General features: G+C 42.2%; 1 protein-coding gene across 2 annotated transcripts in view; it reads left to right on the top strand.

Moving 5' to 3' along the window:
* The window catches only part of NRK (Nik related kinase), a 402,914-nt gene extending 392,420 nt beyond the window's left edge, over nucleotides 1-10,494 (top strand). The window contains exons 31-32 of one of the 2 annotated variants that reach the window (XM_073599301.1): nucleotides 2,230-2,369; nucleotides 9,833-10,494. In XM_073599301.1, the coding sequence (XP_073455402.1) occupies nucleotides 2,230-2,369; nucleotides 9,833-9,916 (224 nt within the window). In that variant the 3' untranslated portion in view covers nucleotides 9,917-10,494. The remainder of the gene's footprint in view (nucleotides 1-2,229; nucleotides 2,370-9,832) is intronic. The other variant, XM_073599300.1, reaches the window with a different exon arrangement.
* The last annotated feature ends 2,105 nt before the right edge of the window (nucleotides 10,495-12,599 follow it).

The raw sequence follows: 12,599 nt of genomic DNA, 5'->3' as shown, positions 1-12,599 counted from the left end.
GGGGGTTGTGAAATCTAGATAATTGCTCATTAGCAGCACACTATTTGGAGTGAGTTTAGGTGGGGGGGGGGGGTGGGGGGGTTGTGAAATCTAGATAATTGCTCATTAGCAGCACACTATTTGGAGTGAGTTTAGGTGGGGGGGGGGGGTGGGGGGGTTGTGAAATCTAGATAATTGCTCATTAGCAGCACACTATTTGGAGTGAGTTTAGGTGGGGGGGGGTGGGGGGGTTGTGAAATCTAGATAATTGCTCATTAGCAGCACACTATTTGGAGTGAGTTTAGGTGGTGGGGGGGGGGTGGGGGGGTTGTGAAATCTAGATAATTGCTCATTAGCAGCACACTATTTGGAGTGAGTTTAGGGGGTGGGGGGGGGTGGGGGGGTTGTGAAATCTAGATAATTGCTCATTAGCAGCACACTAAATACACTCAAACAAAATACATTCCAAATGAGTAGACTAGGTGGATATGTTCCCATCACTTCATGCTGGGAAGGTTATTGAAGGAAAATATACATGCATGACAAAAAATAACAGTAAAAAATTCCAGCATGTGTGAGGATAAAAAGGGGACATTCACACTATATTGCAATAATGGTAAGTAGTGTTTGAAGCAAGAAATACATCACATTATCAAAGATTACATAAAAGAACATGTGATGCTAATAAAAGAAAAATATCTTACCTTAATATAGTCCTTCTGCAGGACCTGTATGATGGCAGAACAGGTCTCTGGGATAATGATCCCCAGAGCCTGGGGGGAGATGCCTGTCGAGAACTTAAGGTCCTGCAGGCTTCTCCCTGTGGCCAAATACCGCAAGGTAGCGACCAGCCTCTGCTCCGGAGTGATGGCTTGCCTCATGCAGGTATCCTGCCTGCTGATATAGGGGGTCAGCAAAGCCAACAAACGGTCAAAAACGGGGTCCGTCATCCGGAGAAAGTTCCTGAAATCCTCAGGATTATTCTCACGGATCTCACGGAGCAAAGGCATGTGACAGAACTGGTCACGCTGAAGCAACCAATTCTTGGTCCATGAACTCCTCCTCGCCCTGTTCATGGACTGGTCTTGGGCTGAAGAATAAACTACAGCACCAAGCACATACAATGCACGAGCTCTACGACGAGTACGTACAGGTAACATGGCTTCAAAACGGTCGGCTGGTCAGAACGCACTAAACAGAACGCACTGAAGAACAGCAAGGCCTGTGAAGAACGACCTGAAAATCAGGAACGAGCGGCCAATAAAACAAAGATTTCTCAATGCCAACTGACCAAACGCACTGAAAAGCAGATACAAACCTCACAAGCACAGACTGAACAACAGTTAAAACGAACTGAAAAATACGAGTCTCACAAGCGCGAATCGTCTCTCACCAAACTTCTACTAACACGAGATAAACACGAGATTAGCAGAAGGAGCCCAAAGGGTGTCGTACGGGCTATTGAACTTCCGTTTTATAGTCTCGTCGGACTTGGTGTACGTCACCGCGTACTAGGCTGTCGTACTTTTGTGTGGTCGTGTGTGCGCAAGTCCGTTCGTAAGAAAGTCTGCCGCAAGTCCGCCGAAGGTACGTCGGAAGTCTGTCGGACAGGCTGTCGGACTTTTGTAGACGAAAAGTCCGACCGTGTGTACGCGGCATTAATGTTTCTACATGCATATAAGGTGCCTTTTTTAAAAAAATGCATTATGGTGGTGGCACAGTGGGTGCATACAGTATATGCCTTACTGATTCCTAAAGCCTATTTTTGCAAGCTTTGACAGACTTTTAGAATATTGTTTAATGTTAAGAAGACCATTTTAAGCCAAATTGAAATCTTCCTGCATGCTGTTAAGAATTAACAAAATGGATGAATATATTAGCTGTAAGCAACTGATCCCCTGGCCCAAAGGGGGGTACCCAGAGATCCAGTATAAACAAGTCATCAGGTGCATGTCTGTGGATGACATACTGACTTCATACGCCTCATTACTTTCAGAGTGCTGTACACTTTTGGCCACATATTCTGATACATTATGAAGCTTGTACACTCCTCTATGCTTGACCCTGCATAGCAGTACTTGTAAATGAATGTCATTTTTTCTCTATACATAGTGGATGTCAGAGTGATTGCTTTCTTGTAATCTATTTTACAGTGTTTTGCAAAAATATTATACAGCTTTTAACTTTCATGCTAATTTATCTGACAAGCTTAATCTTAGCGTTAACACAAACTTTATCCTTTTTATTCAGCTTATCTACAATCTAATCAAATAATGGGATGGGGAGAGAAGGCAATCGAGCTGCGATCTGGAGAGACAGGGAATTTAGAAGGGGTTTTTATGCACAAGAAGGCACAGAAGTTAAAATTCTTGTGTGAAAGAAATGACAAGGTAGAGTATTTGTAACAACATGATCTATATACTGTACATAATAACTGAAATAGGTATGTAATTATTGTGATTTACAAGGTGATCATTTATTTTTAGTATTACTACAAATGTGAATTAGTATGCTTTCATTAAATGGTATGCACATTTAAGTAATTTATAACCGGGGTCCCACATGTTAGTTTTTTTGCTGTCTATAGACCTTTAAAGTGGTAGGTCGGGACAAATCATATTAAAGTGAAACTAAACCCTCCTATCCTTAAGCCCTCATGCACACAGGCTGTTAAAAAAACGTTATGAAAACGCCAGTATCTTTGCAGTGATTTTTTTTAACTTTTTTCAGCTTTTTTCAGCGTTTTTGCAATAGCGGTTTTTAGCGTTTTTGAGCGTTTTTCCGCGTTAGCGTTTTTGAGCGTTTTTTTTTTTTTTTTTCAAATTTTTTTTTTTTTTTTCAATGGATCAAAAACGCTAAAAAACGTTGGTGAATGACGTTTTTGAGCGTTTTTCAGCGTTAGAGCGTTTTTACAGCTGAAAAACGTCTTTCAGAACCCACTGTTCCTGGGTTTTTTTTACAGCTTAAAAACGCCTATGCCACTTGCAGCTCAAAAAAGCCTAGGTGGGCATGAAGCCATAGACTAACATAGACAGGCCTTTTTAAGCTGCAAAAAAAGCTCAAAAAAGCAGCTGTAAAAACGTCCGTGTGCATGAGGACTTAAAGTCAAGGAAGCTGCCATATTACCCTCTCTTTGATCTCCAGTTGCCATGATTCTGCACATGTTATCAGTTATGACACCAGCCATTTAATGGCTTGACAGTTGAACTGAGAGTCAAGCAACTGTGACAGTTATCATTCATGATATGAATTGAATGAGAAACTGTTAAATCTATGGGTTTAGTTGCACTTAAAGTAGTACATAGGTACTTCAAAAACAAGTTCCCCAGGGGGCTAATTCACAACTTTCACATGCTCACTTGTTTTTTTTTAGTTGTCACGTGTCAAAGCTTATTTGGTTTCTTAGTTTAAAGAGAATGTGTTCTTTGAGGGCAAAGTTTTTACCAGCCTGCCACTTATACCTACACCATACTTGCATGCTGCTCCTTTCATTTGTTAAAACCATGAATCTTTATAAGCTCTGTGTCAGTCATTGCCCCAGCTGTTACATGAATAATTGCTTTCTGTCCTCCAGTATTCAGGCCTGAGGATTGGCCACTTGTGGCCAAGCACTGTATGTCCTAACAGACAGAGCAGCAGGGGATTGCAGCAAAGGCAAATTTCCGTGTGGTGAGGAAAGGTGGGGAAAGTGACAGATTCTCCTTAACAGGGAACTGAATTCTGCCCCAAAACAGACAACAGGGCAAAGAAATGGTCACCGGTATAGTCTATGGTCTCATGGCAGCTGATCTTTTCCTAGTTGCTGATTTACCATAACTTGTTGTGCACTGTGTCTGGGGACGAACATATTGGTAGAGGCAAGGCTTTGTTTTCTCAGAGCCCCCAAGCCTACAAATGAGTAAGATACCAAATCTCATAAGACTAGCAGTCAAAGGCAGCATTGCCTTAGATCTCACACTGCAGATATACAACTATGAGGCTGTAGGCACATGCCAGGAAGACATTTTTTTAGGAGGGATTGCAGACTAAAGGTGTTTTTTTAGGCTACTTCCTATAACAGACCACCTGGCACACCACCTGGGTGCCTCGGCCAAGATACAGCTTTCTCCACTCTGGAATAAGGTATTATAGCTGAACATTTTACCCAAGAACTAGATGACACTAGGTGCAAACTGGAACTGACTTTATTGTAAATTCACACAGAATATATACCACACAAAATCACATTAGAGCTTGATCACACTATCCGAAACAATGCAAACGTTAAACAGTAATATTATCAGTACATCTAATGAACAGCTAACATGATCCTAAAACACATAAACACCCCACAAAAGTATTGTAACAAGGTGAAGTGGACACAATACTAGCAGACAGACAGAAACAATAAGTCACTCAGTGAACAATGTGAATTTACACCTAGGAGGCACACAATGGGGAAGTATACAATGAGAGAAAGACAGCCTAATAAACAGATTACAAGATTACACATAACACGAGGATACACCAGCATCAGGTTGTTTGAAGCTGATTGTAATCTTTTGCTTAGAGTCTCTGAGTCTGGGGGGGGGAGGGGGGTTGAAGCAATCAATGCTGGTTTGGGTACAGATCCCCCAAATCTGTATTCAGGACCTAAGTTCCCAGAGTCTGTGGGTTTCCGGGGAGACATGGACCCGAATATGAAGCAAAACCACTCCAAAGGTCCCCCAGGCACACACCTCCCAAAGAATAGAGCCCCCTCAAAAGCCAGAGCCCACAGTAGGCAAGAGGCTACCCTGCAGTCCCCTCGAATAGCCCCTGTCCCGGTTGGGTCTGTCACAGGCACAATTACCATCTTTTAAATGTTTTGTATAACAAGGCAAACCTTCACTTTCCAAGTTCAGTTCCACTTTAAAGCAGAACTCCAGGTAGGTATATCCCAGTAATATGCAGGGCTGTATGTAGACGTTAAGCTGCTTTAGGCACATTTGAATAAGTACACCCCTGTGCACATGCTCAGCCCCTTGTGTCTAACTAATATTGGAAACAGAGATGCTTTTCAGTTGTTCCAACTGTCAAACAGATAGGAGAGATGGTTTCATGTTTCCTGAAAGAGCCTCCTGACCCCCTAAACATCCTCTGTTCCTTCTTTCTCCTATAGTTCATTGAATGTAATCACAAATGTCTAGAGACTGACAGATGCATGATAAATTGGGGAAAAATTGTCATTTGTGGATTGCTATGCTTGATACTGCATATCCTAAAAAGCATTGCCCCAGACACAGACTATGGAAAACATAGCCCTGGTTTTATGCCCCAGATATCTAATTTACCTCACTCTTTTAGCTACTACCATCCTCTGTGTGCACATTACAACATGTCCCTCCCCACTTTCCAAGTTATGTTAATAGTACTAACCTATCTAATGGGTATAGAACAAAAATGAAGATGAAGTTCTGCTCTCACAGTCTCCTCTCCTCCCCAGCCTGTGTTAAGCTCATTGAAGGAATAGCAGAAGATGAATAATGGTATCCATGCAGTCTTCACTCTTTGTACGCTTGCCTCCAAGAAGCCTTAACTGGCTCAAAGGGCCTTCTTCTAAAGCAGGGATATGCAATTAGCGGACCTCCAGCTGTTGCAAAATTACAAGTCCCATCATGCCTCTGCCTCTGGGTGTCATGCTTGTGGCTGTCAGAGTCTTGCTATGCCTCATGGGACTTGTAGTTTTGCAACAGCTGGAGGTCCGCTAATTGCATATCCCTGTTCTAAGGCCTCATTTACACAGTGTGCAGAAACATGCGTTTTTCTGCACATTTCCCTGCAAAGGCACATGGAAAACAATGACTTTGTTTGTGCCTTGTGCCTGCACACCACAACACAGTGCCACTGTGTACTTTTTATGTGCAAAAATATGCAACATGTATATTTCTGCATAGAAAACAAAAACGCACACAACACCAGCATTGTGGTGTGAACAGAGCAGAGTTGTTTTCTTTGTGTCCTTGCAGAGATGTACATTTTTACACATGGTTTAAACAAAACCCAAATATTCAATGCAAGTTAAATCTGTGCATTTTTTCCATTAGCTTTTGTGCATGTATAGTGTGAACGAGGCCTCGGTGCGGCTCTGTAGGAGATTTCAGGAGTCCAATATCAATAATATACTTAATTATATTCTAATGAATATCTACAGTAACTGGATTAAAAATGGTGTTTTCAATAAATGTATGACTGGTCAAAGCATACAAGGCACACACCTGAACATAATAATACAGTTTAGCCCTGATAAACATATTGCAGTGTTCTTCTCCATAACAGATTGCTCTAGAACGGAAAATGTGAACAAACCTAATTTTAAACAGAAAGATAAAACAATTTAAACCACTAAAAGTGGGTAACTAGGATTTTAAGCCCTAATACCTAATAGTTAGGTGTATGCACATGATAAAGAATTAACACGTGGCTAAGGCTATTCCTTTTAGCAGATATGGCTAAATGCTCTGCCCAATGTAAATAGGTTACATTATAAAAGCATTCCCAGCTCTTTTCCGACTTTTAAATGAGCCTTAGTGTGTCAGATGTTTGTACATTACTACACCACTGCTGGATAAACTGAGAGCTGTGTTAGTGCCAGCTTAGATTTTCTATACTGTTACATTTTTTTTAAGCATTGTGGTTTCATAACCCATAATTGGACATACTGAATGAATGACTTGCTTAGCATTTTCTTTACGCCTTAGGAATTGCAGGCAGGATTTGGCTAACTAATATGATAAGCCGATGCCCCTGTCACTAAATGAACTCTACTGTCACTTGGTAATTGTCCCATCTCTGGCCCCAGAGAACAGCCACATGTGACAGAGCAATGACTAATAAACTGGACATTAATGACAGAAGCTTGACTGACCCTGTCTTATTGTCCTGATTGCTGCCACACATATCACCTCTCAAACACTGAGGCTATAGCCTGTGATGCTCTGAAATGCAAAATAAAGTGCCATAACATACAGGCAGCATTTTAGCACTATCTTGATCAGAACAATCATGGAAATAAAATATAGAAATATATTCACCACAGTTTACAACTTAAATATATATATATATATATATATATATATATATATATATATATATATATATATATATATTTGTAGCTTATCACAGAATGTTTTTTTTAGCTTTTTGTACACAAGTTTTAATCTATGCTCTGTAGTCAGGCTTTCTTAAAGTGGAGTTCTGGACGTTTTTTTTTTCAATAACCCCCTTGGCAGTTACCACTCGTACATAATTTGCATGTGTTGTATATTATTCATTTTCTGGGCCTTTGTGCACCTCTTAGAAATTACTTGTAACTCCTGACCCAGCACGCAGCCATACTGATTGTGGGCATTTGAAGCTCTCTGATACTCTCTTCCGGGATTAGGGGCAGCTGGCTACCCAGCATGCACCTCCTGTCTCGCACATGTGCAGTGGGAATGAATCATGGCCTGCTGTCTAGCGGGTTGCCATAGCATTGGAGGAAGTTCCCGCCCCATTGCTATGGCAACCTTTCAATCAGGCAACCCGGAAGGAAGCATAGTGTCGTTTCCCCTTGTGATATAATGCAATGCTAGCAGTGGGGATGCCCATTGACTCCTGGGATTGATGACACTGCTATCCCAGAAGCCAATGAGCAAGCGGAAATGATGTACCTCGTTGCGGCGAGGATGGAAGGAAGGTGCAGCCTTTAGCCTCAACAAAAGTTAGAAAATGACGCAAAATAAAAAAGATCCGAAAAAGAATGAGGGTGCGGTCGGCAATAATTACAGCCATTGTTGTAAATTAGGCTGGAACTTTTATTTTAATATGGCCTAAAGCCATGTAAAATATAACAAATGACAGGAAATTCAACTGTCAGTAATCTGGATACAAAATAAATATAGGTTTCACTGTAATGCAGGGCTTTTTGCAAATTATCATTGGTGCATTTACATTCCTTTATGCCTAGAAGAAAGAATACACTATAAATGATTTTACACTGTGCTTCATATATTTAATTATACAATATGCAAACCCAGGTAGGAAATGCTCCACCATTTGGAGTCCTCATATTAATTTAAAAGATATACTTTTAGATGGTATAGTCTGTGGAGTTTTTTTTAATAACTGACAAACCGTCATCCTCCTTATTTTGAATCAAGAAAAAAGAGCAGTGCTAATCTAATGTTAAATAATCAATAAAGTGCTCAAAGTACCAAGAACACAACCTATCATGTGTGTTTGTCCAAAAAGTGCACTGTGCGTACAGAAATGCCTAATAATAATCATATCATATTATATACATATATAAATATCAAATGTTTCAATTCACATTCCAGTAACGTGCTTCAAAAACTCTGTGCAAGCGTGCCATACAATAGTTCAATAAACTGCTCCAAAAAATCCTTAGAAATGTTCCATCCAAACTTCAGTGTCACACTGTTCAACCCTTTGAAGTGCTTTGCTTTTCAGAGTGCCCCCTTAGGTAGAGTTCACACACCAGAAGTAGCTGATCCCTTATATATAAGTAGGTCAAAATGTGCTTTTTTTGTGCCAAAATCACTCTCTCCAAATGATTCCACCACTCCAGAGGAACCTCTGAATGATTCCACCTTTGCCTTATATTCGCTCAGACAGAGGGACCTAAATCTGAAAAAAAACTATCATTGAGCAACAAATTGTATTTAAAACACTTTACTGGACTGTGATTTGAACATTTGATATGTTTGAGATTTATATATATATATATATATATATATATATATATATATATATATGGTATTTATGTATGCATAGTGTATGCATACATTTATGTATGCATTTAGGAGAGTGTTGTGTTTTATAGATTTTTTTTGGACAAACACACACATTAGGTTGGCACTTTGAGCACTTTATTGATTCAATTTTAGAATAGTGCTGCTCCTTTTCCTTGATTCAGCAACTGCAGTGCAATATCAGGGGTGCACATAGAGCTACAGCTAGGTAGTCAACATATACACGTGCATTTTTTTCTTGAGCGCAGTTAACATTCAAATATTTACTAGTATTCCCTTTTGCCAAACATGACAATATAAGAGAGTCTATCATAGCATAAAGTTGAGAAACATTATAAGAGAAGGAAAAATACCACCAGAGCACAGTCTCTAGATTCCCAACTGTACCAATGTAAGACAGAAGGCATTGTCACTAACTTGTTTGATTTCTTGACAGACTTGTACCTTTCCTTTAGAGCAGTGGTCTCCAAATTGTGGCCTGGGGGCTTGCCTTTATCTGACCCTTTGGGGCATGTTTGCTTCCAATGAAACAAGACATTATTCCTCTGACTGACACCAACAATGGGGCATAATTCCTGCTACTGACATCCACAATGGGGCCTTATTTCTCCCTTTGATGCCAAGGATGGGGCACTATTCCTCCCACTGACACCAATGATGGGGCACTATATCTCCCAACAACACCAACAATGGGGCGCTATTCTTCCCAGTGACACTAATGATGAGGCACTTTTTATCCCACTGACACCAGCGATGGGGCACTATTCCTCCACCTACTACCAAAGATACTTTATTTACTCCCACTGATGGCAGGACAATTTCTACTCCTAATGACCACGGTCTGGCCCAAAGTCTGGAGGAAACTAAACTGGCCCTTTGTTTAGAAAGTTTGTAGACCCCCACTTAGAGGATGAGACAAGTGCCAGTACAGTCTGATTTAGCATGAAGTGTCACATTTCTGAACCAGGATAGGATGGTGGATGTCGCTAAGCTACTGGGATTTCAAAATAAAAAATTCATCTCATGTGGACTGTGTTGTTACCCTCTAGAATTCTAATTGTGGTATATTATTTCTTTTCCAGGTATTTTTTGCTTCAATGCAGTCTGGTGGCAGCAGTCAAATGTACTTTATGACTCTTGGACAAAATGCCCTGTTCAGCTGGTAGCCAAAAATAAGAATCTAGAAAACTGAACAGTAATGGAGGCCATGTAATACTGCTTCATTGATATGCACTATAGTCCAAAAAATCACTATTTGTGCTGGATCCTGGTTGTTGCAGGTGTTTATTATGGGGGTAATTTACATCTGTAAATCACATGTAGCATTCCTGGGTTTTAAGTTGTCTTCTGTCTGAAAGTTGTATTTTGTACTTGTCTATTACAGATAAGTTGGTCTCCCAGTAATAACTGACCTGTTTAATATGTCAGAGGATGCAGGGAGTTGGATAGCAGCTTTTAGGTGCCTGTTCTAGAAATTACAGAGGCTAAGGAGTCATGAAAGATAATATAAATACATACATATATATTCAATATTTCAAAAACAATTGATATACTGGTACCTAACCTTGAATAGTTTTTTTTATTTTTCAAATTTGTTGAGCTCATATAGTCTATCTATTTTCATCCCTCTACTGATGTCAAGTAGGGATGAGCCGAACACCCCCCTGTTCGGTTCGCACCAGAACATGCGAACAGGAAAAAAGTTCGTTCGAACATGCGAACACTGTTAAAGTCTATGGGACACGAACATGAATAATCAAAAGTGCTAATTTTAAAGGCTTATATGAAAGTTATTGTCATAAAAAGTGTTTGGGGACCTGGGTCCTGCCCCAGGGGACATGGATCAATGCAAAAAAAAGTTTTAAAAACGGCCGTTTTTTCAGGAGCAGTGATTTTAATAATGCTTAAAGTCAAACAATAAAAGTGTAATATCCCTTTAAATTTTGTACCTGGGGGGTGTCCATAGTATGCCTGTAAAGGGGCGCATGTTTCCTGTGTTTAGAACAGTCTGACAGCAAAATGACATTTTGAAGGAAAAAACTCATTTAAAACTACTCGCGGCTATTGCATTGCCGACAATACACATAGAAGTTCATTGATAAAAACGGCATGGGAATTCCCCAAAGGGGAACCCCGAACCAAAATTAAAAAAAAAAAATGACGTGGGAGTCCTCCTAAATTCCATACCAGGCCCTTCAGGTCTGGTATGGATATTAAGGGGAACCCCGGCCAAAATTAAAAAAAAAAATGACGTGGGGTTCCCCCTAAATTCCATACCAGACCCTTCAGGTCTGGTATGGATTTTAAGGGGAACCCCGCGCCAAAAAAAAAAAAAAAAACGGCGTGGGGTCCCCCCAAAAATCCATACCAGACCCTTATCCGAGCACGCAACCTGGCAGGCCGCAGGAAAAGAGGGGGGGACGAGAGTGCGGCCCCCCCTCCCTCCTGAACCGTACCAGGCCACATGCCCTCAACATTGGGAGGGTGCTTTGGGGTAGCCCCCCAAAACACCTTGTCCCCATGTTGATGAGGACAAGGGCCTCATCCCCACAACCCTGGCCGGTGGTTGTGGGGGTCTGCGGGCGGGGGGCTTATCGGAATCTGGAAGCCCCCTTTAACAAGGTGACCCCCAGATCCCGGCCCCCCCCCTGTGTGAAATGGTAAGGGGGTACATAAGTACCCCTACCATTTCACGAAGAAAGTGTCAAAAATGTTAAAAATGACAAGAGACAGTTTTTGACAATTCCTTTATTTAAATGCTTCTTCTTTCTTCTATCTTCCTTCATCTTCTGGTTCTTCTGGTTCTTCTGGCTCTTCTGGTTCTTCCTCCGGCGTTCTCGTCCAGCATCTCCTCCGCGGCGTCTTCTGTCTTCTTCTCCTCGGGCCGCTCCGCACCCATGGCATGGGGGGGAGGCTCCCGCTCTTCTCTTCTTCTTTTCTTCTCTTCTTCTCTTCTTCTTTTCTTCTTTTCTTCTCCGGGCCGCTCCGCAATCCATGCTGGCATGGAGGGAGGCTCCCGCTGTGTGACGGCGCTCCTCGTCTGACAATTCTTAAATAACGGGGGGCGGGGCCACCCGGTGACCCCGCCCCCCTCTGACGCATGGTGACTTGACGGGACTTCCCTGTGGCATTCCCCGTGACGTCACAGGGAAGTCCCGTCAAGTCACCGTGCGTCAGAGGGGGGCGGGGTCACCGGGTGGCCCCGCCCCCCCGTTATTTAAGAACTGTCAGACGAGGAGCGCCGTCACACAGCGGGAGCCTCCCTCCATGCCAGCATGGATTGCGGAGCGGCCCGGAGAAGAAAAGAAGAAAAGAAGAAGAGAAGAAGAGAAGAAAAGAAGAAGAGAAGAGCGGGAGCCTCCCCCCCATGCCATGGGTGCGGAGCGGCCCGAGGAGAAGAAGATAGAAGACGCCGCGGAGGAGATGCTGGACGAGAACGCCGGAGGAAGAACCAGAAGAGCCAGAAGAACCAGAAGAACCAGAAGATGAAGGAAGATAGAAGAAAGAAGAAGCATTTAAATAAAGGAATTGTCAAAAACTGTCTCTTGTCATTTTTAACATTTTTGACACTTTCTTCGTGAAATGGTAGGGGTACTTATGTACCCCCTTACCATTTCACACAGGGGGGGGGCCGGGATCTGGGGGTCACCTTGTTAAAGGGGGCTTCCAGATTCCGATAAGCCCCCCGCCCGCAGACCCCCACAACCACCGGCCAGGGTTGTGGGGATGAGGCCCTTGTCCTCATCAACATGGGGACAAGGTGTTTTGGGGGGCTACCCCAAAGCACCCTCCCAATGTTGAGGGCATGTGGCCTGGTACGGTTCAGGAGGGAGGGGGGGCCGCACTCTC

The sequence above is a fragment of the Aquarana catesbeiana genome, linkage group LG09 (genome assembly GCF_042186555.1).
Source record: "Aquarana catesbeiana isolate 2022-GZ linkage group LG09, ASM4218655v1, whole genome shotgun sequence".
Lineage (NCBI taxonomy): Eukaryota > Metazoa > Chordata > Amphibia > Anura > Ranidae > Aquarana > Aquarana catesbeiana.
Note: the sequence above shows the minus strand (reverse complement) of the source record. Positions and strands in the feature narration are given on the sequence as shown.